Source organism: Tamandua tetradactyla, chromosome 4 (assembly GCF_023851605.1).
Source record: "Tamandua tetradactyla isolate mTamTet1 chromosome 4, mTamTet1.pri, whole genome shotgun sequence".
In the NCBI taxonomy this organism is placed as follows: domain Eukaryota; kingdom Metazoa; phylum Chordata; class Mammalia; order Pilosa; family Myrmecophagidae; genus Tamandua; species Tamandua tetradactyla.
In genome coordinates, this window is record NC_135330.1 from 190,726,459 (window position 1) to 190,754,196 (window position 27,738).

At 37.7% G+C, this 27,738-nt stretch overlaps 1 protein-coding gene across 11 annotated transcripts in view; it reads left to right on the forward strand.

Moving 5' to 3' along the window:
- The window catches only part of ATP8A2 (ATPase phospholipid transporting 8A2), a 656,957-nt gene that overhangs the window by 248,173 nt on the left and 381,046 nt on the right, over window positions 1–27,738 (forward strand). For all 11 annotated transcript variants that reach the window (XM_077158861.1, XM_077158866.1, XM_077158869.1 and 8 more), the window contains 4 exons: window positions 399–483; window positions 1,424–1,563; window positions 3,502–3,640; window positions 11,508–11,572. In XM_077158861.1, coding sequence (XP_077014976.1) covers window positions 399–483; window positions 1,424–1,563; window positions 3,502–3,640; window positions 11,508–11,572 — 429 coding nt within the window. The remainder of the gene's footprint in view (window positions 1–398; window positions 484–1,423; window positions 1,564–3,501; window positions 3,641–11,507; window positions 11,573–27,738) is intronic.

Genomic DNA, 27,738 nt, shown 5'->3' on the forward strand with positions numbered 1-27,738 from the left:
TGAGAAGAAGGTAGGTTTTCCTTGAGTAATTTCAGATATGCAGTTTTACCCTTTCCACTTCCACAAGAAGATGCTGTAAACTTTGCTGCAATTTTTGAAAATTTGGGTGAGTGCAGGCACCGTTGTCTTTAGTTTTTCTTTTCACACCTATGGTTCTCTCAACATGTTTCTATTTGAGTTTTAAGGCACGTAATAGATTTCGGTTTTGCAGGACCTATCCATACCCGATTGGCTTTTCAAAGCTCATGACTGAGTCCAGCCAAGAATTCTGTTTCTTGTTTGCCCACTCAAGTATAGTCATGCGCATTAGATAGCACCAGTCAAACGGCCAGCTTTAGACTGCCGCCTGCAGAGTTGACCTAAGGATTTGCAAGTCACAATGTTTCCTTATTTTATAGGATAATGTAATTTTTGAGAGACTTTCAAAAGATTCAAAATACATGGAGGAAACACTGTGCCATCTGGAATACTTTGCCACAGAAGGTGAGTGAAATTTGGAATGTTATTTTTAACCATGGCAGTTGCATTTTCAAGTGCTTGGGTGAGGATTCACACTCTGAAGAGATGTGTATTTTTGTGTAGTACTTGGCTTGCTTTATAGCAGTCTAGTTTTCTAGAGCCAGTCTCTGTCCCTTCCCCATTCCACGTTCTGAACCTATGACAATGATGAAACAAGTGGCAAAGTCCATATTCGGTTACCTCCGCATGACTGCTCACTCCTCATCGGCAGTGACGGGAACTTTTGGGCAGACAATGTTTGGAATCATTTTGTAGCAATTGTTTCCTTTCTCGAAAGACTCATGCTATTTCCCTGTCCCTCTCTTGTTATCTTTTGACACTGGCTTATCCTTGTCTTAAGGAAATAATAATTCACTGACTCCACAGTGAATAGGAAAGGTTTCTCTGAAAGTCTAAACAGCAATGATGTCAACTTTTCCTGCTGGAGGATGTGATGAAAGCTGGAGCCTTAGTTAAGTGCTGACTGCTGCTTTCTCGCCTTAGTGTGGTCCCTGTACTGCACACACTCACACTCACACTCACACACTCACACACACACAAGCTTCTGCTTGAAGGCCTGGATCTTGGCTACCTTGAAACGTACTTTCTGTGTCCTCCACCTGCTGATGCCCGCCTCCTGCACATGCTCAGTTTACACGGGGAGTGAACTTGCCGTGACTTCTCATGTGCTTCCAAATTTATAGCAAAGGTGATTGCTAGTAAAATCCAGGATAGTTATTTTTCAAATCTCCCCTTTTAGATGTCTTATAGTTGAATGAATGTGATCTAAGCAAGGAGACGATTTCGCTGATGTTTTAGAGCTGTTGGCATAAATTGGAGCCCCATGCTTTCCTGAGGGAGCTGAAATGTTCTGCATGCCCACCTCACCGGCGGGTGACCAGGGGGCGACGGGGCTCTGTTGCAGGTTTGCGGACTCTGTGCGTGGCTTATGCTGACCTCTCTGAGAGTGAGTATGAGGCGTGGTTGAAAGTCTACCAAGAAACCTGCACCATCTTGAAAGACAGAGCCCAGCGCCTGGAGGAGTGCTACGAGATCATTGAAAAGGTGCAGTTATCCCCATGACATACGCATGGCATCCCCACTGACCGACGTCACTACCTAATGAACAGAGTATCTGAACAGGAATCCTTTTGCCATATAATGATACTCTCTTTTCTTGTATCTTAATTAACCAATAACTTTTTAAAAATTAAAAAAAATGTATAACAACAAACAAACACAAACATTCTTAACTTATCATTCTATTCTACATATATAATCAGTAATTCATAATATCATCACATAGTTGCATATTCATCATCATGGTCATTTCTTAGAACATTTGCATCAATTCAGAAAAAGAAATAAAAAGACAACAGAAAAAAATTCATACATACCATACTCCTTACCCTTCCCTTTCGTTGATCACTAGCATTTCAGTCTAAATTTATTTTAACATTTGGTCCCCCTATTATTTATTTTTATTCCATATGTTTACTGGAATAAACAGATGAGTATGGAAAATTCCATACTCATCTGTTGATAAGGTAGAAAAAAGGAGCATCAGACACAAGGTTTTCATAATCACTCAGTCACATTGTGAAAGCTATATCATTATACAATCATCTTCAAGAAATATAACCAATAACTTTTAACCAATATCTTTTTTGCTTCAAGAAGCACTTAATTTTTTTGGGTTCCCTGAAAGGTCTAGTTACCCTCAGCTAAGCACTATTAGCATCTAGGGAGCACCAGGTCAAAAGCCACATCAGTGACTTCTGTATGGATCTCACATTTGTTGTAACGAGATTAGGTCACCCTAGTGAATTACATGTGCAATCAAAATGCTTCTCCGGCTGCTTACACGTTGGGTATGCTAAGAATTTTCACACTTAGTTATTCTAGTAATAATTGCAACGCTGTGTTTCCTACTTTGATTTTTTTTTTTCCTCTGTTTCTCCCAATGCATTGGGTAGCTTTCTACTTACTGAGTTGCCCCCATCTGAGGATCTGGGTTTCAGTTTTTTTCTGTTTCATGTTAGTAACACTTGGTCAACCCATTTTCCAGTTTCTATAACTTTGAAACCATCACTTGTTTGTATTTTTCATTCCTTTTTGTTTTTTTTAAATCCCTACCTTTTTAAAATCAGTTTTTGTTTGAGTTTTGCATTCAGTTGTTTGTCATTTTAATGAAATTTAGGTAGGAGTAAAACTGAATTCATGTATTCATTTGCCATTCTTGACTGGAACTGTCCAAATAACTTTTACAGTTAGAAAAATGTTGTTAAATAGGTTCTGTGTCCATGTGGTACCAGGTGGGTGGTAGGTGCTCAAGGGTCAGTTGGCTGTTCCTGCAGTCTGTTAACCAAGATGAGGTGCTAGGTCATGCGGTTGAAGGGCAGGTACGTGGCTAATGGGCTTCCTGTGCAGAGGCTTTGAAATCTGCCAGACCAGCAAGCCACAGCAGAGGCAGCCCAGGCAACGGTACAGCCATTCACCCTCAGCGGGAACAGGTGCTTCCTCTGGCTTTAAGAGGACCCAGAGAAGCAAAATTTTGTAGTTCCTCGGTCTCCAGCTGTTAAATTCTTAGCATCATATTTTTCTTTTGCTCTCCTTCTAGATCTCTCTAGAATCATCTAGAATCAGACTTTTCTCAAATGTTCTACATATGAGAAGAGAAGACTCATTTCCTGTAAAGTATAGCTTGCCCATAGTCTCTGCTACCAGGTGGCTTATTTCTTCAAAGTCCAACATGCCCATGTACCAAGAAATAAAACGAGGAGTATTGTGTTGACTTTGTGCATTGCATGGTTCCAACATTGTGTGTTATTTTGAAGTGCCATATGCTTGATATCACTGACCATCTACAAACAAAAGTTTAGCATAGAGGAAATGGCATCGCTGTCTCAGAACATTTAGCTCCCTTTCTTCTGTCAAGGTAATGTGACTGATGCTGCCCTTGGGTCTGTCCTTGCCTTTAACTGAGGGTATTTTTCAATCTAGAATTTACTGTTACTTGGAGCCACAGCCATAGAAGACCGCCTCCAGGCAGGTGTTCCGGAAACCATAGCGACTCTGTTGAAGGCAGAAATTAAAATATGGGTGTTGACGGGAGACAAGCAGGAAACTGCAATCAATATAGGTAATCAATTTTACAAACAATTTCCTGATACTGGCTTTTGTTTTATATTTTTAGAGTGTCTGGCAGAGGTGTGCAAAGGTTCCTCAAATGCCTAGACAAATGACGTTTGAGAGAACTCCTCATTCACAAGGCAGAGTCTGCCTAAATCAAATGAAGGTGCTCTGACGAGCAGTATCTGTGTGTTATGAATATTCAAACTCTTACTGCTCCCTGAAAAGTACTAGATACACTTATGCATGGGATGGAGAATTCAAGAGTTGAGTTGACACTGTTAGTTTTCTTACTGCTTTCCGCACAACATTTTATTACTCTTAAAGCATTTGTCATTAAGTTTGAATCTACTTTACTATTTTATGTAATTATCACCATTTTCATTACTTTACCAATTGAAGGATTTTTTCCCCTTTTTTCTCCTCCTTTCCAACCTTGACTGGTAACTGCCTTGCTTGCCAAGGATCACAGAAATGAAAATTGAAGAAAGGGAGTTTAAGTCAAAACAACTTTTCTATTGAAGAGGCACGTTTTGGGTGGGCCATAGTGGCTCAGCAGGCAAACTTCTTGCCTGCAATACCGGGGACTGGGGTTTGATTCTTGGTGCCTGCCCATGCAAAAAAAAAATAGGCCGTTTTAAGAATGAGGAGGAGTTGAAACTACTAATTAAAAAATCTGATTTTGATTGTTTGAAGTATTTTTAAATCATCTCTTACTCTGTCACCCTTATGGTATAACAAGCTCTTGTACATAGGGGGTAAAATGAATATCTCAAGCCTGAGTGATCTGCAATGTCTTGATGGAATATTCTCTACATGATAGAAAGAAGCACACTAGTAGAACCTCTGTGCTCTCCAGGGTAACCTCCTTGGAATACTGCCATCCTAATCCAGCAGTGCCTCTTTTCCTTAACACCCCTCCTCTATCGTTCAGGAGCCACAGTTGTAGATGATGCCTCTTCTCTGGGGTGAATTTCTTTCTTTCTTTTTTTTTTAAATAGACAAAAGCTATTTAGTTATTTCTTATCAAGGCAACAGCTAAACAAATGCAATTTGGGCTTCCAGACAACTGAGGTTAAAGTCGTAGGAGTGTGACATGTGGTTTGGAATCCACGCTGATGCCTCTACCATGAACTGTGTCCATCACTTTGTTCTGGTTGTCACCCGAATGCATGTTTCTGGACGAGAGTATGAGGATGTTTCAGTGCAAACCCATCACTGTCACTGCTGCTGGAAAATAAAAACCCAAAGCGTACTGCCCTTTGATGATGTGTCGGCCGCCTTTTAATAAGTGAAGGATAATATACTATCTTTTTGGGTAATATCTCTCTATGGGTACATAGATTGGTCCTTCAGGTTTTCCATATAAGTTTGGTCTGAAACACCCATTGACATATGGCCCCCATAGTTCATAGAAGGCACATAAATTTGCTTGCTACTTGAATTACCTAAAATTTAGGATGGTATATATTTGCTCTTTTAGAACAATATGAAAGAAATGCATAACCCCTCAATTAAAATTGGACCAAGCGATAGCCTTTCTTCTTTTCCCAGATCTTGGGTGTTCCTGCTGGACCTAGGTAGGAACTTTGTACATCTCTAGCCTCAGACTTACCTTTCTAGGTGCTTTCTTGTGTGTACTGTGAAAAGCATGCTTTAGAATGCTCTGGAAAAGGACAACTGCCCTGTCCCTCCACCTCTCAGCCTGTTATCCTGCTCCTTGGGAAGAACACGTGTTCTTTCCTTGCTTGTCCATTTTGTCACACCTGCGCCCATCAGCATCTGTCTAATTTGGAATGTACCCAAGTGAAAACAAGCTGGCTGGAAATCCTTACAGATAACACTGAGTTAGGATTTGTGAAGAAAATGTTTACTTGCATTGACTAAGGCTTCTCTGAGTTTTACAAGAGAGCTGATACCTTTCCAAGCAGGTTTTAAGAATATATAATTATTATATTGTTCTACATTTTTTTCAAATAACGTTACCGGAAACACTCACATCCATTAGATACTTTTAAATTGTTTTTTTCTTAGGGAATATTCTTCAAGACCCTTAGAAGAGGATGCCTTCTGCCTATTGGCTGCTGACTTTGCCATAGGCTTGTATTTACCCTGGAGTTTTCCTCTGTTTGTGTTTTTCCTAGTCCATCAGTTGAACTCAGACAGCTCTTTAGTGTTCCTATGCACGTTTCCGAGAGCTAGGAAATAGGAAGAGCTCTTTGAAAGAGCCCTACCGAAATTACTTCTTAACTTCACTTTCCAAGCTCAAGTTCATAACCCTGAGTGATCTGAGGGACTATGTGCAGTTTTCTGATTTAGGATATCAGTTGAATCTATGAATTATAAAGAAGGCTCAGCAAAGCGTATACATCCAGGGATTTTATTACACTTGTCAGTGTCAGGTCACAGGCAACAACTGTAAGCAGCAGGAGGTCTACACTCCTGTGACAGGATAGATTTTATGACTGTTTCTAGTCATATGCACCTCCTGAAAGCAACCTCTGATAATCAGTTGACCATCGTACATATTGGCTGCTCATTACATTTTAGTGGCTCCCATGTGTGGTTTAGGGTATGCACAAGCTTTATCTTCTTAGATGAAGAAGAGGTTGTCTGTGACCTGACGGTGACAAGTCTAATAAAATTCCTGGATGTATGCACTTTGCTGAGCCTTCTTTGTAATTTGTAGATTCAATTGATATCCTAAATTAGAAAACTGCATTTAGTCTGTCTATCTGTCTATCTTGTCTGTCTGTCTACTATCTTACCTATCTTATCTATCCGTCCATCCATCCATCCGTCCTTTCTAAACATTTGGGAGTTGGCTGTATACATTGAGAATTTATTTCTACATGGTAAATTGTAGTGCATACTTTGGAAATAAATATACTTGGTCAAATTAACTTGCAGGACATTTGTGTCTTGCGTGAGCTGGGGTGAGTTGGTGGGTGTTCTGTAGATAGTCATCTTCCCTTTGAGTTTTTGATAGTTTGGAGCTGGCAGGGTGCCAGAATCTTGTGTGCTGTGATAGAATTTACACTAACTAGCCACATTTCAGGGAATTGGCAATTTTCTCTTTTAGCTTAAAAATTTGGCATCAGCTAGTCTAAAGTGAAATTTCAGATGTAGCTTTTGTGAATTTCATAGTCGTCATTTCCTTATAACCACTGGATAAGACATCTATTAAGCAGTTATACAATTGATGTGGCGTTTTCAGAGCCTGTGAATTTTTTCTAATGGATGTAGGCTGAGTGAGAGCAAAATCCCAGAGAGTATTCCATTTTAAAGCCATTAGAAAGCAGTGTTCTTCTTAAACCATTTCTGAGTTAAAAGATACCACCCCCTCCATTTTATTAACCATCCTTTGATACTTTAAGCCACTTCTCATTATCTTAGAAATTTTTAAAAAGTGAGCATGTTTGGTGCTTGCCCACAGTTGCTGTGTCTGTGAAAAGGAAGGCACTGCCCATTCTCCAGTTAAGTTAGGGTGTGATGGTCACAGCGCTGCTTGGCGACATTCTCAGTCATTATGTTGTCTTAACAGGAAATTCAGATGTGAGTTTCCTGATTACCTATCGCCATCTTTGTTGCCTAGTTCCCCATCCAGGCTTGGAAAACTGACATCCACTAGTTGGGACATGAATTCATTAGGAGACAAAGTGGGGTACAAAATAGATAAGAAAGAACTAATTTTGCAGTGCAGGCATCAAGTATGACTGGTGTTCATAAGAGTTACTTGATGCGTGGTAGCTGGTATGTGCCGGATATTGTGCTTAGGCCTCTCTGTGTGTTTTATATTTTAATTGCCTCTGAGGTGGCCTTTACCCCTTTTGCAAAGATGAACCTGAGGCACAGGGAGATCAGGTAATTTACCTTGGGTCATGTTGGTGTGAGGATGCTGGAATTCTGAGCACTGTACTGCACGGCAGTACTTGATGGTCACCTGTCAGAAGGGAAAATACCATGAATTGAAGAGGACCAAAGAAGACTTCATGAATAATATAAGTTTAAATCTGGAGCCTTCACAGATTTTTTTTTTTAAATGAGTGTAGAATGGGTTAGGCTAGTCCAATTTGGGGAGGAGATCATGAGGTAAGCCTGAGGCAGTGTGTTCTCACACACTGGACAGAGTGTTGCTGAGATGGGGTTGGAGGAGCTGGAGGAGCTGGAGGAAAGGGCTGAGGCATGTGGGTTCCTGGAAGGATCCTCAGCCACGCTGGGGGATGAAGGACCCCATACTGAGCCTCTTTGTTCCCACAATGCATTTGTGGTGTTGGACGGTGTTTCATACACTCACACTCAAATGTTGGTTGAGCAAGTTCTTTGTGAAGATATTTAGAGCCAATGACATTTATTGAGAACTTAGAACCATGTTGACTCTCAAAGGATTGGTTGGTTTGATCCCAGGTTGTAGGGTTAGTTGTATGAATTGTTTCTGACCTTTTGAACAATGTCCACAGAGAAGTCTGGATTGTCCAGCCCTGGATGTCTTTTAGAATGTGAGTGTCCCTAAAAATGGGATGCTGGTTGAGAGATTTGGTTTGGTAGCACTTTCTATAAAGAATTATTTTTTTGTCTTACAAAAAAAGTGCTACTTTCAGTGCCTTAGACATATAAAATTTTGGTTTCTTTGAATGTTGATTGTACTCAGGTAGTAGAAAGAATAAACACTTTTGTAGTGTGCTGTTAATTTTAGCTGTAGTAAAAAAGCTAAATCCCAGTGGTTTCTTCTTAGTGATTTTATGGTCGTTTTGTTAAATTGCGAGATTAAAGAACGAGACCTCAATTTACAAGTGTGGATTGACATTTCATACCTGGCTCTTTACCAAGAGTTGATCTCATTTTGTCCAAAAACATTAGAAACCAAGCACGCTAAACTTGGTTTGACATAATTTAATTTACCACGTTAGCTAAGTCACAATTAACTGTGTTAAACTCCTGTGGTCTGTCTAGTGCAAGTGGTCTCTGTGATAATTCCCTAAATCAAATCTCGCTGAATTTTCCAAATTGGGGAAAAAAAAAAAAGAAACCAACAAAAAACAAAAGCCATAAGCTGTTCCTTCTCAGAAACAGTTGTGAATATTTAAATACACAAAAGTGTCAGTAGTTTTATTTATTGCTTTCCCCGGCAGAGCGAGAGAAATACTTCAGAGTTTTTCCATAAAATCCTTGTGCAGCTTCAGTTGTCAAATGGCATTTTGCTTAAATTGAAAAATATAAAATAAAGCAGCAAGCTGGGGTTTAAAAATCACAGCCTGCTTCTGCAGCTGTTGTTCAAATAAAAAACTAGCAGCAAATCCTTTTGGATTAGTTATACTACATTTTTAACAGTCTATATTGCATGAAGTTGCTGGCTGTCTCTGGGGATAAAAGTAAGCCTAACATAGAGGGAAATAATTAAAGTTGCAATATTCCCTTTTATAAATGAAAATAAAATGGAGACCTCTCTTCTGGACTTAATCTAAAAACTTGTAGGAAGAAAGAATGCATTTGTAGAATTTTAATGGGAAGCAAAAAGTTCATTGACTCCAATCCTACTATGCAGAACTTTAAAAAATATGTTCTAATTGTGGTATCATATATTTAACATTAAATTTGTCATTTAAACCATTTTAAATATTTGATTCAGTGGCATTAAGTACATTTAGAGTGTTGTGCCACCATCACCATCATCCATTCACAAAACTTTTCCATCATCCTGAACAGAAACTCTGTACCCATTAAACAATAATTCCTCTTTCTCCCCTCCCCCAGCCCCTGGTATCCTCTACTCTACTTTGTGTTTTTAGAATTTTACTATGCATAACTATAATGACATTCTGAGAAAGACTCATTTTTACTCATCACTTTTATTGTTAAAATATGGACTTTATTAAGAACAAAGTTTGAAGATATATAAAAAATTATTTCAGGTTTGCCTGACTTATTTTTTTGTCTTAGAAAACTTAGAAGATATTTGCCCATGCGGCATTTGATTTTAAATTATTTAAATTTTAAATATTTAAATATTTAACTTACATTTTTAGTTTTAAAAATAATACATGGGGTGGGGGTGCAAGGGTAGTTCAGCAGTAGAATTCTCGCCTGCCATGGAGACCTGGGTTTGATTCCCTGCCAATGCCCTTCCCCCAAAAAACAAACAAACAAGCAAAACAAACCACAACAAAATATTCAATAAATGGTGCTGCAATAACGGGAAACTCACGTGGAAAAATAATGAAATGTGACCCCCCCCCAATACAGCATACAGAAAAAAAAAAATAAATGGTTGTTCTAACAAGCAAAATAATCTCATTCTCTTAAGAGAACCGCTGTTAATAGTCTGGACTTTATCTTATGGTATTTCTTCTAAAAAGTAACATTTGGATCAAAAACCATAATTTTATGCTTTAAAATTTGCGTTCAGAAGTGATTGATAAAATATACCTCTCAACGGACAGTCATTAGAGAAGGATATACTTTTTACCTTCCAAAATAAACAAATAAAAATATTTATCATCTCCCCACCTGCAAAAATGCAAGATTTTCTTGGTCTTGGTTTTTGTCTGTCTTGAATTCTATTTTATGCACCTTAGTAAGGTTTCCTAGGGACAGAAGGAATACCTGTGTACATAAATGGAGCAGTTCTGTGACTTGTCAGTTGAATACCTAGCTCCTTTTCTATTAAATATAATGCTTGTGGGAGTACCTGTTTTAGTATGTTTTCCTGAGAATCCAGTCTTCTTGTTTTAGGAAGAGTCTTGGTTAAAGTCCTGTCCTGAAATGTCACATACGTACTTTATTGAAGGTTGAAATTCTGCTAGCTGATACTTTGTTTCATTTTTCTGTAATCATTGATCCATTACCTAAATGCGCTGGGAAAAGCTGGTTATGAAGGCCTGTTTTCTAGTTAGGAGGAAACTTTTCTTGACTTTTTTCAGTGATGTAAATTGAGAGAGGGTCGGTGAGAAGCACGTGTAGATTCCCGCCATCTCCAAGGGTGCTGAGAGGTTGTAAGGTGATTTGACAGGAGAACGTGGAGTCCATACAGGATCCCCTGCTCTTAGGGTTTGCAGGGGACCCTTGTCCTCAGAGAGCATGGAACTGGGTGGGCTTAACCTGGAGAGGGTCTGTCCCTTAGCGAAATCTTGCTCTCAGATGTTCATCACATCTTCGTCTTTCTCTGTGGACTGCAAAGCTTGAGTAGGAAAGATCTTCAATGACAATGCGTTTACCTGCTGGGAGGAAAAGTAGAAAAATAAATCTTGGTTAACCTACAGAGATAAATTTACTTAAAAATACAGTGTAAATTTTTAATAAGAATTGATATTGTAATATTTTTGTTCCAAAAAACCTTTTTTTTTTTGTTTTCTATCCTGGGTTTCATTCTTGAATTGAGGATTACTCCAGCTTTTTGAAGGAAAGATGACTTCCTCCATATGCTATAGTGTCTCTTTGAAATCTGTGGTGAGAATTACCTAATCTTTTTAAGGTGAATGAAGGATCTTGATATTCCAAAAGGCACATTTATGCTGATTTAGGAATATCATTAGATTCCACTTGTCTTCCTAAAGTGTTTGCTGTTATCATAGATAATCCAGGGCTTATTCTGATGTTATACAAGGATAAAGAGAAATCCACAGAACATTGACAAGTACTTCTTTTTGTTATTAGTTGTGACACCCTCCACCAACAAGTTCCATTTAAGCTGTCTGCAAGAATTAAAAGCCATTCACGTTTACTCCTAACTCTTGCCCAGTTGGTATGTATAGGAATCCATAGGCTTTAAAAGGGTGGTAGCCATAAGAAAGGAGGCTGAATTCACATAAACCTTGAAAAATGTTGAGCTCATTGAAGGAATGATAAATTCACCTTTGTTTTTCCTTCCCTAATTTTAGGATATTCCTGTCGATTGGTATCACAGAACATGGCCCTTATCCTACTGAAGGAAGATTCCTTAGATGTAAGTAGTTTTTCAAAAGTTATGTTTGATAATAACTTTACTAAACTCTTATTTGTATCTCCCATGGTTGATAATCAGGATTTGTTTTTTGCTATGAAACAATAATAAAACGATATGTATGTGTGTTTTGTAGCTGCATTGATGAGCAGAAATCATATAACCATATCTTTAAAGAGAAAAATAGTAGACTTAGAATTGCATCTTATAATAATGCTTTATTTTATTCATCTAGAATTCTGCATTGAAATGAGATAGTTTTCTTTTAATCTGATTTAACTTTAATAGTTTAATAGTGACCAAAATGAGTCTACATTTTCCTTTTAAACCAGGTGCTCTCTGGAATCTAGGATATGAAATTTGATTCTACATTAACACTCCAAGAGTTGGAAGCTTTTGGCTTACTTTGACCTGTTTAGTTTTTGAAAGTCACCAAGGAATGGTTTGTGGTGCCAAAGTAAAAAGATTTTATGGGTGTATGTCTGACTTCCTTTAGTAACCTGTGAACAGTGTTTCTTCCTTACTCATTTTTGAACTTAATTTTTTCGTAGTGACTTTAATATATTCAGTGCTTACTGAGAATAGCTGGGCTTTCGAATGTATATTTTTTGTTGTTTTCTGAAACTCAAAGGGGTGGGCACTCCGTATTTCTGACTGTCTACAGATGAGACTTCTTCTTTTCCTTAAAATTGGCTTCAACTCATTCCTATCACTAAAATTTCATTCGGTAGTTGTGGAATGAAAGCAGAGTTTTAGGAGGCCAATAAATTAGCTGTACAGTAGATCCCCAGTGAAGCTCCTAAGTTGAGCTTTTAAGGGCTGTGATAGTTAAATGCTCCAGACAGAGAAAAGCAAATAGCCCAGGACATGGAAGGTCTGGGCCAGGCTTCCCTCCTGCATCTATCACAGAGCACAGGATGTACTGCAGAGACCTTGTGCAGGCTGCATCATCTTTACTCATTGAACCTGTATCTTGGCTAGGGCTCCAAATGCTTATAAATATTAGAGTTTATCTTTCTGATTCGAGTTTTTTGGCTATTGCCAAAATAACATGCAAGATTCTGTTTGTAACACAGATGAGACCGGTGATCTTTGAACAAGGGTGATGGTGGAATGCATACCGGGGGCACACTCGGTGATCCATGAGAATGTGGGAAGAACATGCTGTAATGGTCTGTTTTTAGGCAAAAAAAAAAAAAAATGTACAGAGATGTTAAGGCTTTTTGGTAATAACTTATGGATTGCCATTGATGTCCCCAACCCTTATTTCTGCTATACTGACCAGAAATGGGTAGGGGAGGGATGAATGGGTGGGGAGTGAGGGTATTGAATGGGGGGGGGGGCGATGGAGGAATGGGTGGGAGTTCCGGAAGTAAGAAAGATTGACAACGGGACCCTCAGTATTTACCTGTTATGGAAGATTGCCATTTCTGTGTATTGGTTAAAAGGATTTGTGGACTCAGTTTAGGTTAAGCAGTCACGCATGAGTTGTGGCCTTAAAAGGATTCCCATAAAGAAATGGTGAATTGAGGATACCACCAACAGGTTAAGCAGCAGCAACAGGATGGCAGCACTTGGCATGTTCCGGCTTTTCTCCAGCTGCTTTATAGGGTAAAATGAGGCATAGATCGGGCAGAGTAAACATAATTTCAAAGTTACCCTCCAGGCTATGGTCATTAACCATAAATTGTGTCCTAAATAAATATGGAATCTTGAAACATTGGCTGTGATAAGATGAAACCCAGAATTACTGATACATTTTAAAATCAAGAATCCTGAGTATGAGGATAAAAATCTACAACTTTATCAACACTTTTTAAAAAAACATGCAATACTCAAACCAGTACTCTATGAAATTTCACTAAACCTACTTAAAGCCATCAATTGAAGGATGAATGTCCTTTGATCTTTATTTGTTAGAAAAATACAAAAAGTGTCATGTCATGGGGGAACATTTGTTTTTCCTGTTGTGATAATGTAGAGAAAATAGTTTGGCAAAAATTAAAATGAATATAGGGTGAAGACCTATAGCAAACTTTGCTAGGATTTTTTTTAAGAAACAAGGAACTGAACAAATTATGAAACATTCGGAGCTTTGCTGCACATTTGAGCAAAAGTGTAGCTGCTTTTAACATGTGTTAACTTCTGAAATACACAAAAGACCGCTATTTTTTTATGAGCCATCCAGAGAAAGATGCATTGGCAAACACTAATTCTTCAGTCCAGAGTGTTTTATGACATAAGTATGTATAACCACTGATGGAGTGGCTACTTAGGAATAAAAATGGAATCATGTAAAACTCATTGACCACACCTGTGGCAGGGAGTGCATTTCCTTGGCTCCCTGTGGCTAGATGCAGCCACTGGTTGAATGTGAACAGAAGTAAGGTGGGAATCTTCTGCATTACTCCCTGGAAAGGAAATCCTTTGCCCCGGTTTTTTGGCTCTTTGCACTTTGCTGGCTGGAAACAGCAACAGCTGGAGCAGCTGGAAGCTAATTATTGAGAACACTGCATACTGAGGACTGCAGCACTGCCTCGGCCCCCTTCTCCCCCCCTTAGGTCTCTGAATGACTTTGAGATGCAAAATCTGCTGATTCACTCTGGATTTGTTTTGTGAGAAGTTACATAGTTTGAAGTATGGCACCAAAAGGGGGTTCAATACAAGGTCTTTAAGAAAGGCAGGGTTGTCCTCAGAGAGACGGAGGGCGCATTCTCTTCTGCTGGCAAAGGAGGGAATGGGGTGTGCAGGTCAAGGGGTTTGGACTCACTGAAATCATAAGGAGGACCCTATCCCAGTTCTTAAGGCTCCACTCTTCTCACTCATTGCCCTGACTTTCCTAGAAGAGACTGGGTTAGTCTGTGAAGGAAACATTCATTGATTCCTGTGCCACGCAAAATTAGCTTTACAAAGCTGCCCGTGTTGTACTGCTACAAGAGAAGAGTTTCTCCTAAGCTTGTCGTAGATACTCTCCTGTCTTCTGACTTTGCCTTGAGGCCCGCTTTTGTCATTTTCTTTTTTTAAGGCTCCCAGTGCAGTAAGTGGCTAACTTATCCCATTACCTGTATGTTCTCTTGTTGTAACAATTATTTCAGCAACTGCCACATCTACCAGAGATTTGATTTACAAGTTGACCATAGGTAATAATTTTAAAATAAACTTTATTGAGACATAGTTTACATACCTATCATTAAATGTACCCATTTTAAAGGTACATTTTAATGTGTTTTGACGAATGTATATACAGGTAACCACTACTCCATCCAGGACTTGGAACGTTTCCATCATCCCCATAAGCTGTCTTGAGCCCCTTTGCCGTCACCCCTTCCCACCCTCTAACAACCACTGATCTGCTTTCTTTCATTATAGATTAATTTTTCCTCTGTTAGAATTTCATATGAATAGAACTGTGTTAGTTAGATTCAGTTGTCAACTTGGCCAGGTGAGCATACCTAATCTTGTTGCTGCGGACATAAGCCAATGGTACGTGAACCTCATCTGTTGCCAATTACATCTGCAGTCGGCTAGGAGGTGTGTCTGCTGCAATGAGTGATGTTTGACTTAATTGGCTGGTGCTTAAATGAGAGAATGCAATGTAGCACAGCCTAGCAGCTCAGCATTCCTCATCTCAGCACTTGCAGCTCAGCCCAGGCCTTTGGAGATGCAGAAAGAAGTCACCCCTGGGAAAGTTGTTGGAACCCAGGGGCCTGGAGAGAAGACCAGCAGAGATCATCCTGTGCCTTCCACGTAAGAAAGAACCTCAGTGGAAAGTTAGCTGCCTTTCCTCTGAAGAACCAACAAAATAAATCCCCTTTTATTAAGAGCCAATCCGTCTCTGGTGTATTGCATTCCAGCAGCTAGCAAACTAGAACAAGAACCAAACGGTGTGTGCTTTTTTTTTTTTTTTTTTTTTTTTTGGTGGGGGGAAGTGTCTGGCTCTTTGCATTCAGCATAATTATTTTGAGATTCATTCATCTTGTGTGTATCATTAGTTCATTCCTTTTTTTATTGCTGAGTAGCCTTCTGTCGTGTGGATAATAACAAATAAAAATTTGTTTCTCTGTTCACCCGTTGATGGACATTTCAGTTGTTTCTGGTTTGGGGGTGTTATAAATAAAGCTTCTGTGAACATTTTTGTATAAGTTTTTGTGTGCACACGTATGCTGTCATTTCTTTTGGACGATTACCTAGGATTGGAATGGCTGAGTCATGGGAAGATATGTATTTAGCTTTCTAAGAATCTGTTAGAGAGTTTCCAGTTTACACTCCCACTGGTGGTATATGAGAGCTCTAGGAACTCCACATCCTCACCAATATTTGTTATTTTCAGTCATTTTAATATTGGCCCTTTTAGTGGGTGTGTAATGGTATCTCATTGTGGTTTTAAGAATTGCAATTCCCTGCTGACTAATGATGTTGAGCATCTTTTCTTGTGCTTATTGGCCATTTAAAAATCGTCTTTCGTGCAGTCTTGGTCAAATCATTTGCCCATTAAAAAAATTGAATTATCTTATTATTGAGTTATAAAAGTTCTTTATATATTCTGGATACAAGTCTTGTATCAGAGATATGTATTGCAGATGTTTTCCAGTGGTCTCGTCTTGTCTATTTATTTTTGTGACAGTTTTATATAGCTAGACCCTAGGGTGACTCCCAATAATAAGTCATTTTTAATAAGCTACTGCTTAATTTATCTTGGGTGTATAGTGTAATTTTCCCACTGTGGCTGGACGTTATTTGAGTATCTCCCAACATGTGAGCTTGGGGAACTCTTCATCTTACAGCCCTGATTGTTGTTTTTTCCTCAGATATCTGTATTATATATATAATGGCATCTTGCCCTACATGTATATTAATTTAATGTTTAGTCAGAGACACAAGAGGTTCCTTATTTTTGTTAATCTTCCTGGCAACTCTAAAAGGTGGTAAAGTTTTCTTTTCTTGCTAGGCCAGTGCTAAGGTATTTGCTTGGAAATTTCTCTGTTGCTTTTATTCCCACTATCTACTAAATTCTTGAATATTTGCCTACTTGGTAAGAACATTTTATAACTAAATTAACTAAATTGGTTTTTTTTAGCATCTCTTTGTAAGGAAAGTAAGATTGTGATAGACCCCAAATGTTGCTTCAGCATATTTTTTCTGCTTTATCTTTAGACAGTGTTCAGTTAATACTTCTTTTCATCCCTTGGAGGTACTTACATTTAAAGGGCAAAGACCCTTTTTTTTGGTCAACTCTTGTTATTATCCTTTCTTTTAAAATAATGGCTATTCTAGGGGGTATGAAATGAATCTCATTGTGGTTTTAATTTGCATTTCATTAATGGCCAATTACTGGCCATTTGTACATTTCTTTTAAAGGAATATTCATTCAAGTCCTTTGCTCATTTTTCATTTGGGTTGTTTGTCTTTTTGTTGTTGAGTTGTAGAAGTTCTTTATATATTCTAGGATCTTAAACTCTTAGCAGATATATGGTTTTCAAACATTTTCTCACATTTTCTAGGATGTCTTTTCACTTCTTACTAATGTCCTTTGATGCACAAATGTTTTAATTTTGATGAAGTCCATTTTAGTGTTTTCTTTTGTGGCTTGTGCTTTTGATATAAAGTCTAAGAATCCATTGCCTAATTCAGGGTCCTGAAGGTATCCCTAATGTTTTTTCCTAAAGATTTTATGGTTTGAACTTTGATATTTATGCTGTTGATGCATTTTGAGTTGATTTCTGTATATGGTGTGAGGTCAGGGTCTGATTTCATTCTTTGGCATGTGAATATTGAGATTTTCCAGCACCATTTGTTGAAGAGACTGTTCTTTGCTCATTGTATGTCCTTGGTGTTCTTGTCAAAAATCAGTTGGCCATAGGTATGTGGGTCTATTTCTGAACTTTCAATTCTATTCCATTTGCTTACTCATCTGTTCTTTTGCCAGAACTTTGCTGTTTTGATTACTGTAGCTTTGTGCTAAGTTTAGAAATTGGAAAGTGTGAGTCCTCCAGCTTTGTTTTTTTCAGGATGGTTTTGGCTATTTGGGGCCCCTTGCCCTTCCATACAAATTGGGTGATTGGCTTCTTCCAGTTCTGTGACAGTGTATAATTTTTAAAGTAATCCAAATGGATGAGATCTCCAGGATTGATTAGAGGTCTAAGAATTAAGTTCCGGGGTTATTACTTCATTGTTTAAAAGCTTGGGACATGAGATTGAACCAGCGAAGACCAAGAAAGTTTAATCATTGGGGTAGCTAGAGAAACTACAGAGGCTTGTATCTTGGCAGTGAGACAGAGCAGACTTTTAAGAAGCAAGAGGAAACAACTGTGTCAAATGCTGCTGCCAAGTTCCATGAAATGAGATCCAGTAATTAAGAATTGCATTTAGCAATGAGGAGGCTAGCATTCATCGTGTCACTAGCTGTGTGGATGGTGTCGTGGAGACCAGTACCTGACTGTGTAGGTTTAAGTGATTGCATGGAGAAAAATTGGAAAATTTCCATGAGTTTTGCAGAAACTTTTGAGCATATTAATGGGTAACTTTATTATTCTTTTAATACATAATAAACCAAAATTTTTTTTATAAACTCAACCAATGAACAGAATATTCTTTCATTAGCATTTTCTCTGTTTCATTGATTGTAATGGGTGTTTGTTGCCAAAAGCCTTGAAGTAATAAACTGAATCAGAGACTTGAATAGTGTACTGACCTCTTTATAACCTAACAGTCATACTTTTGTTTATACTTTTCCCAAAACAGAGGTGGTAGCACTCCTCTTTTTCTACTGTTGCTACTTAACAAATCATACCCTTCCAGTGGGTTTATTTATGATAGATAACCTATGTCTGTGAAATCCAGCTTTGCGAGGTGATCTCAGAAGTCTTTGCCCAACTCTAGTGAAAATGGTGCCCTCAATAGTATCAAAAGCCTAGGGAGAGACAGGCATCCATCACCTTCCAGGGTGCCCGGCGATCCTTGACTGATCATACCCAAGTGGAGAAAATCAGTAATTACATGGTAATCAAAAAGTATATCATGGCAAATGCTTAACGTCATAATGATGGCTCTTCCTAAGCTTAGGGAACAGCCTACTTTGGAGCCAGCGTTGCTGTTGAGGTGCTACAAGAGAAAAATTATTACATCAGCGGCTTAAGTCCCTCAAATTCCTTTATCAGTGAAGTTTGCTCTGTGGTCAAGTTTCCAAACAGTGTTTTCGTATATAGAGTAACTTGAGGTAGTCATGGGCATGTTTCATTGGGTATGACTCTAAGATGTCTCTAAGAACCTGTGAAGTAGGTCACTTGATTAATGGGATTATAACCAGCAAATTTTATTCTGAGGGTAATTTACACTTTCTGGCAATCTAATAGTTTTATACTACATCTATTCCCCTTTAAAAAATTATCTGCTCCATTTAATGTAGAAAATAATAGATATAAGTGTAAAAAAAGAAAAATGAAATCACTTGGACTCACACTACCCGGAGAATGAATTGCAGGTAATATTTTGTTGATGGTCTAAGAAACTTTTTCTGGGATAAGTAAAAGCTTATAAAATTTATATACATATATATTAAAAAATGCATGCATGTATATATGTATATCTGTGTATATAGCCTTTTTTTTTTCAAAAGAATCGGTCACAGTTCTATATTTAAATTAGTTTAGGTATTGTAGATATTCTGGTTATCCTATTATTTTCCCTTGGCAAAAATTTTTTCTCTAGATCAATAAATATGTAGCTCCAGCCCTTTTTTAGGAACTATATAGAATTCTATTGTATATGTTGCCATGATTTATTGAACTCTTCACTTATTATTGCACCCTTATGTGATTTCTAACCTTTCATGTTGAGGGACAGTCCTTGTTTTTTTTATGCCTCTTATTTTCTGAGAATAAAATACCAGAAGTAAGGCCCCTGTGTCCCAGGAAATAAATCTTTTTGGATGGAGATTAATTAGGTACATGCATGCTCACTTGCACATATACACATGTTCATCTTTTCCATATGGATAATTTCTGACAGTTTACCTGTAATTTATTGTGGTTAATGAATGAAGAGAGCTTATTGCAGTTTTGTATAGGTAGTATAATTATAGTTGGAAAACTCTCGGTGGAGTTGAAATCCTGTGAATTGAGATTGTATTTAATGTTTTAAATTTGAAGCTATTACAGAAAAAATGAATACTTCAGATGGACCCTGTGCCTATTTGAATCTGGAGTACCCCAGAAAAACCAAGTTCTTTAATCCTTGCTCAGTATCACAAGGGTGAGAGCTTTTTGATTATTTCCATGGAGATGTGACCCACCCAATTGTGGGTGCTAACTTTTGATTAGATGGTTTCCATGGAAATGAGTCTCCACCCATTCAAGGTGGGATTACTTACTGGAGCCCTTTAAGAGGAAACTATTTTGGAAAACGCTTCAGATCCACCAGAACTGACAGAGCCCAGCCAGAGACCTTTGAAGATGAAGAAGGAAAATACCCCTAGGGAGCTTCATGAAACAATAAGCCTGGAGAGAAAGCTAGCAGATGTCACCATGTACCCTCCCAATTGAGAAAGAAACCTGGAACTTCATTGGCCTTTCTTGAGTGAAGGTAACCTCTTGTTGGGGCCTGAATTTGGACTTTTTTATGGCCTTAAAAATGTAAATTTGCAACTTAATAAATTCCCCTTTTTAGAAAGCCATTCCATTTCAGGTGTATCATATTCTGATAACTTTCCAACTAGAACAACCCTATATCATAAGACTTGAAACAGTGATGAATTTTCAATTTGTGTGGATCTTTTCTGCTTTTCTTATTCAGTGTACCGAGCTAGGTGAACCATGAAATGGATAGCTGCCCCTGATTCTCTTTATGTTTGAATGTATTGATTTTCCTTTAAATCTCTCATCATGAGAATGATTTCAAATGTATAATATAAGAACATACTGAAGAAGAAGAATTTATTGGCAGAAAAAAAGCAAAGCTTACTAGATAAGTAGGCACAGGATTATCCTTTAGAGATGAACTCTGCCCTACTTTCATTTGGGAAATTCTTGACTTATCAAGTTAATAATCTCCTTCATCCAGCTTAATGGTCTGGTTTTTCTGCTTAAAATTAAATTATAATGGATTGGAAAATATTTTGGTCATCCATTGTGATAGTCATAAGCTGCCTGATATTAAATCATTTGAAACATAACTAGTCTGAATGAGGAATTGAATTTTTAATGCATTAAAGTTTAAGTAGCCATTTGACCAGTGGCTACCACACTGAACAACACAATGTAGATAATTTTCGTTCCTCTAGCATAGAGATCAGCAAACTATGACCCAAGGGCCAACTCTAGCTTACCCATCTGTTTTGTAAATCAACATTTATTGGAATGTAGCCACATACATTCGTTCATTACATTTTGCCTATGGTTACTTTCATGCTACGATGGTGCAGTTGAGTAATTGCAGCAGAGCTCAAATGGCCCACGAAACCTAAGGTAGTTGTTATCCGGTTCTTTTTAGAAAAGGCTTGTCGACCCCTGCTCTGCCCACTCAAATTGAAATGGACATGGGTTCCATCTTCTGCTCTAGCTGCATCTTCCAAAATGATTTTTTAAATGTTAATGAACATTATGGAAGAAACCTATGTCCAACATGGTTTAATGGCGAAATGATAGAGTTGAATCTTTGAAAGTAAGAATGAGATAAGCATATTCCCTGCCAGTAGTCCTTTTTAACATTTTCCTGAAGATGCTAGCTCACAGCGTGGTAAGATAAGGAGGTAAAAAATAAAAGTTTTAAGGATGAATATAGAAAGGGGACAACTATAACTGATAAAATATGAAAATATGATTCTCTATGTGGAAGGTAAAAGAGAATCAGCAGATGAATCATTATAATCAAGAGTGAAGAGTTCGATTCCCAGTGCTTGCCCATGCAAAAAAAAAAAAAAAAAAAGAGTAAAGAGAGATGGTCAGATTTTTTGTTTTTGGGTGTATGGTCTAGAAATTGAACCTGGGTCTCCCACATGGAAGGTGAGCATCCTACCACTGAACCACCTGTGCACCCTAGAAGTTTTTTGGAAGAAACAAAATATTATAGATAATTTAAGTCACATTTGTTCTCCTGCTTTATCCCATTAGCTAAGAGAAATCTCCTATCCTGAATTTGGTGATTATCCCCTCCATGAATGCTTTTATGCCTTTAGCGTAATAGTATGCATCCATAAACTATATGTAAATGCTGCTTTGTGTTTTTCAATTTTCTGTAAATGATGTAACACTTCATATATTTTTATGCAGTTTGCTTTTCTCACCTATGTTTTTTTTTTTGCATTATTCATATTGATACGTCTAGCTGTAGTTAATTGTTGTGTGCAGTATTTAAAACTTGTTGACAGCTATTTTGGACAGTTCTCCATTTTTTCTATTATCACAAGTGCTGCGAGAACATTTCATGTGCATGTCCCGTTATGTGCCTCAGTTCTGTGCCTAGAAACAGAAATGGAGTTGCTTGACCTGCCCATCTTCAATGCTACAAGTATTCCCTGATTGCTCTCCAAAATGGTTTGGCCAATGTCACTTTCTTCAGGAGTGTCTATAAGTTCCTGTTGTTCCTTATTCCCCATCAGTACACAGATGCTCAATCCTTAATGTGACGTAAAGATTTATATGTCAAGGTTCTCTGCTACCAACCACACAGGCTTTATTGGGAAGTGAAACTTGATCACATTGCTTCCTGGCAAGTCACGAGTAAAATTTGTAGCAGGTAATGTCACCCTGATTTGTCACTGGTGTACCAGGTCCTGTGTGAAGAATATTTATCAGTGTTTGAAACCCTGTTTCTTTTTTAGAGACCGGATCTCACTATACCTTACATAGCTTTTTAGGTGGCTTGTCCCTTCTTTTCTTTCGGGCAAAAAGGATTCTAGAGCATATCTTTTTCCCCAGGTGCATGAATATAAATCCTTTCCTTGTTTTCATTTGTTGGTGACCACTTAGTGAAATATAGAATTTAAGAACAATATTTGAGATAGTTTAATTTGTAAGATACCCCAAGCCCCTAAATAGTTATAAATATTTTGCTTTAGGATCTAGAGAAAAGGCAATACTTCTAGGATGCTTCACCTCTGGAACATTTATTTTTTCTGTTTCTGAGTCATGGATACCAGGGATCAACTTGTGTTTTTTTGTAAAGTATTAGCAAAGTCTGATGGGTTAGATTAGTTCATAAGAGTACAAATTACTGTGGCAGACTGGCACATGTGGTTGCTATTGAACATGATAATAACCTCAGAATCTGGGCTAGTGGGTGGTACGTTTGTAATTTAAGCAGTGGCACAGAGATTAAATATGTAATTGAAAATGATTTTGCAGAATAAAATTGAAGCCTGTTGTATCTTGAAAAGGAAATTATTGCAGACATATAAATAGCTTGCTGTACAGTTTAATTATAGTTTTAGTAGTAGACAAGACTCAAGTGATAAATCTCCATAAGGATATATTCAGGTGGGGCTGAAAATCTTGCTATCTTTGTATAGAAATAACCAAGACCATAATGTCAAGTTGAAAGTAAAAATAGTTTCATTTTCTGAAAATTAATTTTTTGACTATAATTATACAGATAGTGGCCATATACAATTTCTTTCTGATTGTCTAACAGATTAGTTTGAAGGCCTTTTCCTTGTTATTCATATGGAATCTATGAACATTAGAAGTTAGATTTTGATTTTAGGGATTGGTTATTTTTATATCTAAATTTAGTTAAATTTTTGGATCTGTATTCGTTTGAATCCAAGAGTTGTCATCGGTATTCCGTATTTCCATTCTCTCCATTGAGAAGTCACAGGATGATTTTGTGAGTATGAAGTGAATAAAACTGAGAGCTGATTTATTTGACAAAACTCTAAGGTACAAGCAAAGGACGAGATATTTGCTTTGCTGACCTTGTTCATACGTCTGCTTTGCTGTTTATGATGATTATATTTATGAAATTCTTGAATTTGTTGCTTTTTATTATAATTCCATTCCCAAATTTACTAACTTAGAATTAAAAAAAAACTTCCCCATGGTTTTTCTATATTAATGGAGAATTAGAAAAACTAAAATGGTCTTGGGGACTATTTGGGGAGAATATTTTAAGAAATTCCCCTCTTCCTTCTTTCCTACCTTGGATCTTCCATTTGCCAATCATATTATCTATACTTAAAATAGTCACATTAACTAAGGACTAATAGACAACCATAGAGAGAGAGGTAGGTTTCTCGCTGTTTTGGAAGACAGAAATTGGTGATGTGATATATACGTGTGTTTTATTTTAGTGTTTAAATATTCTAAATTTTTTCTGTCCTTTTATTCTACCAACTCCTCCTACTGCCCAATGATGCATTGTTTATGTCAGTTAATGTATGGATTCCTATGTTTTGTATGATTTAGACAATATAGAAATTGATATATAAATCATGTGCAAGTTTCCAGCATATACGCATGTAATGCTCATGAAATCAGTGTTAAACTTTGTGATTAAGTACCTACCCTCTAAAAGATGTTTAGAAGCTGAAAGACCAGATGGTGTTTCGAGGAGTAGATGATAGTATGATGCCATTTGGATAATTGGCCAAAATAAAAATAGAATTATAAATGAAGTCTTGTAGCTAAGGAAAAACAGGCAGTAGAATAATATGAGCAGGAATGAATAGTTAGGTGGCAATGTGAAAGGATAGCTCTTATATACCTGAGTACTTAAGATGTTGTTGGCTTATGTTTAATTATATGTAGCTTTTGGATTTTTCTTTCTTTTGATGTATGGGTATAAATGTCATTATGCTACTGCTTCTGAGCATTCAGCAAATATTAAAATATAATGGGTGGACTGCGGTGGCTCAGCAGGCAGACTTCTCGCCTGCCATGTTGGAGACCCGGGTTTGATATATATATATATTGGGGAATTTAAGGCCTCCACACTGTCCTTAGGTCAGATAAGCCCTGAAACCTGAGGAACCAATCTCTCAAAGAACATCAACCACTGTCATTCCTCTGTCCTATAGATTGACACCCCTTTGCAGCATGAAGAAGTTACAGTGGTCATTGCCCTGATATCCCTGAAGATTGAGAGAATGCCCAGATGACAGGGAGGAGGTGTGACTGAGAAATTAGGGTTTAACAAATTATTGACTACTGATTCATTATATAGATTTTTTCTTTTTTTTAGTTTCTAGTGTATTAAAATTACTAGAAGGGAAGACTGAAATTGTTGAGCTATAATCCAGGAGCCTTGGTTTTTGGTAATGATTCTATAACGTTTATCATGTGACTGTGTGTGTAAAAACCTTGTGACTGACTCTCCCTTTATCCAGTGTATCAGTAATAAAATAAAGACAAAAAAAAAAAAAATTGGTGGGGGGGCATTGTTAAGGGATATGGGATGTTTTGGGTTTTCCTTTTTAATTTTTTTTTTCTTTTTTGGAATAATGAAAATGTTCTAAAATTGATTGTGGTGATGCATGCATGATTACATGATGATACTGGGAGCCATTGACTGTATACTTTGGATGGACTACATGGTATGTGAATATGCTTCGATAAAATTGCATTGAAAGATAAAACAAACATGTAATGTGGTGGTTGAGAGTGATAGGTTGGGGTTGGTTAGGAGCCTACGCTTGCATAGGCAAGAAGGGATTTTCTGAGCTGACCAGGGAGCTGGGGAAATGATAGGGAAGAAGTGGAGAAGATAATGCTTAGTGGCTCTTCATGGAGGGTGTGGTTATTGCCCTGCAGCTGCCTTGTTGTTGTCCGGAGAGAAGTGCAGGCTTGGGAGAAGAAATAGGTTTGTTGGAATGGGCACTAGGATGGGACACGGCCTGCACTTGTCGGTCCTGTGAGTAGAATTCTGCATCTTTGGATGGCCTTGTTTAGAATACTCAAAACCACCTCTTTAGGGAATTGGTCTCTTTTGAGCTCTTGAGCCGCAAAAAATTATATTAATTGAAGTAAAAATCGATTGAAAAGTGAACCCTGTCCTTCTTTAGAAACTATAGGATTTATAGAGTTTCCTTTTTCAGCAGGATCTTTGTGCAGGGTAAGAGATTTCATATTGCTGGTAGGAACGATGCCTACTGGTAGTAAGTATCTTAAGACTTTTCCGGGGACATGTGGAATGGCACAGTGCTGGACCGCAGCCCACACGCACTGTTATTAGGCTCCTTGGGCCATAGGAACGAGCTTGCCTGATCACCTTCTTAACACTGAAATGGAAAAACTCTTGACAAAATGTAAGTATAAAATTGAACTTCTGTGTCTGTTTGCCAGTAATGGTAGGCTGGGTTACTCTAACCAACCCCTCTTCTGAAAAATAGATAAAACTCTTGAATAAAATATTTAAAAATATATTTTTAAAAACAGCAAAGGCAAGATAAGGTAGTAAGGTACACAGAGGAATGCTGGAATCCTAAAGACACATGTGCTGGTTTCAGTGGATTTGAGCTTTTATTTTGACACGTCTGCAGGGGAGAATGACAGAAACTCATCTAGGGAATTTCTTCCCCCAAAGCTGGGAATCTCAAAGGGCTTCACCCTCAGGATAAGAGTGAGCTCCACTGACTTCTTCTGGATCTCCCGCCTGAGTTCTCCTCCCCTTTGGGTTTAGGCACCCTCAAACTACACACTTGTCAAAAGCAAATGCAGATCCTCTTAGGACAACGGCAGCTTTATTCTAAGTGAAAATGATGAGTTCATTGTCAAAAATAGTAAAGCATGGGGGGAAACACCATGCACAATGAACAGTACAAAAAATACACCAGAAACAAACTACATATATTGAAGATACTAGAATAACGTGATAAGGAATATAAAACCACCATGCAGACTACATTTGCAAAATGGACTATAAGCCTGTGGATATCTATAGGGAACAATAGACCATAAAAAGTAGCACAACAGATAGGAAAAATGACTAAATAGAATCTATGGAAATGACAAATATAGTAACAAATTAAAAACTCAAAAAAGGGTTGAACAGTATATTAGATAATACTCTAGAAAGAGTAGGTGAAGCAAAAGAATAGTAAGAAATAATGATCTGGAACACAGGCATGACAAATATTTTTCTGTAAAAGTTGTGGCAGGCCACATATGGTCGCTGTTGCCTATTTGTCTTTGTTTTATTTTTCAACCCTTTAAAAAGGTAAAAACCATCCATTGATTACAGGCCGTGGCCAGATTTGGTCCCCAGGCCATAGTTTGCTGTCACTGATCTAGAATACAGTGTGGAGAGGAAAAACAACAGAAAAAACAGAGGGGAGGTTGAGGCCCACAGCGTGAATCCAGAGGTTTACCACCATATGGTGTTATCAGCAGAGCCCCAGAAGGAGGGAAGACCTAGAAAAAGGAAAAGGTAATATTTGAGGAAATAATGACCAGGCATTTTCCAGAAGTGAAGAAAGATACCAATGGACAGATAAAAGAAAAAACCAATAAATCCTGAACAGGATCAGTAAAAATATCTTTATGAAAATATATCACAGTGAAACTTCAGAGAAACTTCAGAACCCAATACAAGGAGAAGATTTAAAAGTAGGTGGGAGAGCAAGGGAGTGTTCTAGATTACTTCCTCAGGGGAAGCACATGATTTCTCACCACAGTGGAAACCAGAGCACGGTGGAATGACAGCTTCAATGTTAAATGCAAATGACTACCAAAGTAGAATTTTATAGGCAGAAAACATTTCAAGAAAGATATTACAGAGACAAAAGCTGCGAGTTTGCCACTACCAGATTCTTACTATAGGAAATTCTCAAGACTATAAATTTTTTAACTTTTTGTTTTGTTGTACACAAAACAAAAAAAGCAATGGTTTTCAAAGGCACTCTTAAACAAGTAGTCACAGGACAGATCTCAGAGTTTGTCGAGACTGTAATTTGTACAGAAAGAAAATGATCTTGAGTGGAAAGATAGAAAGCAAAGCAAGTGTCATATGATTAAACCTAGTAAAATATTGAATATATTTAAAGATGGCTATGGGTTTGAAAATATTGATTTGAGACAGCAATCGCCTACAAATTGAGAAGAGTGGACAGTAGGGATACACTGTCCTCATAGTGCCTGGGAAAATAATTTTCTAACCCAAACACTTTTACAGTTGATAGACATCTTAATTTAAGACAAAAACCCTTATACTCCATTTTTAATGGAATCGTAGAACCAAAT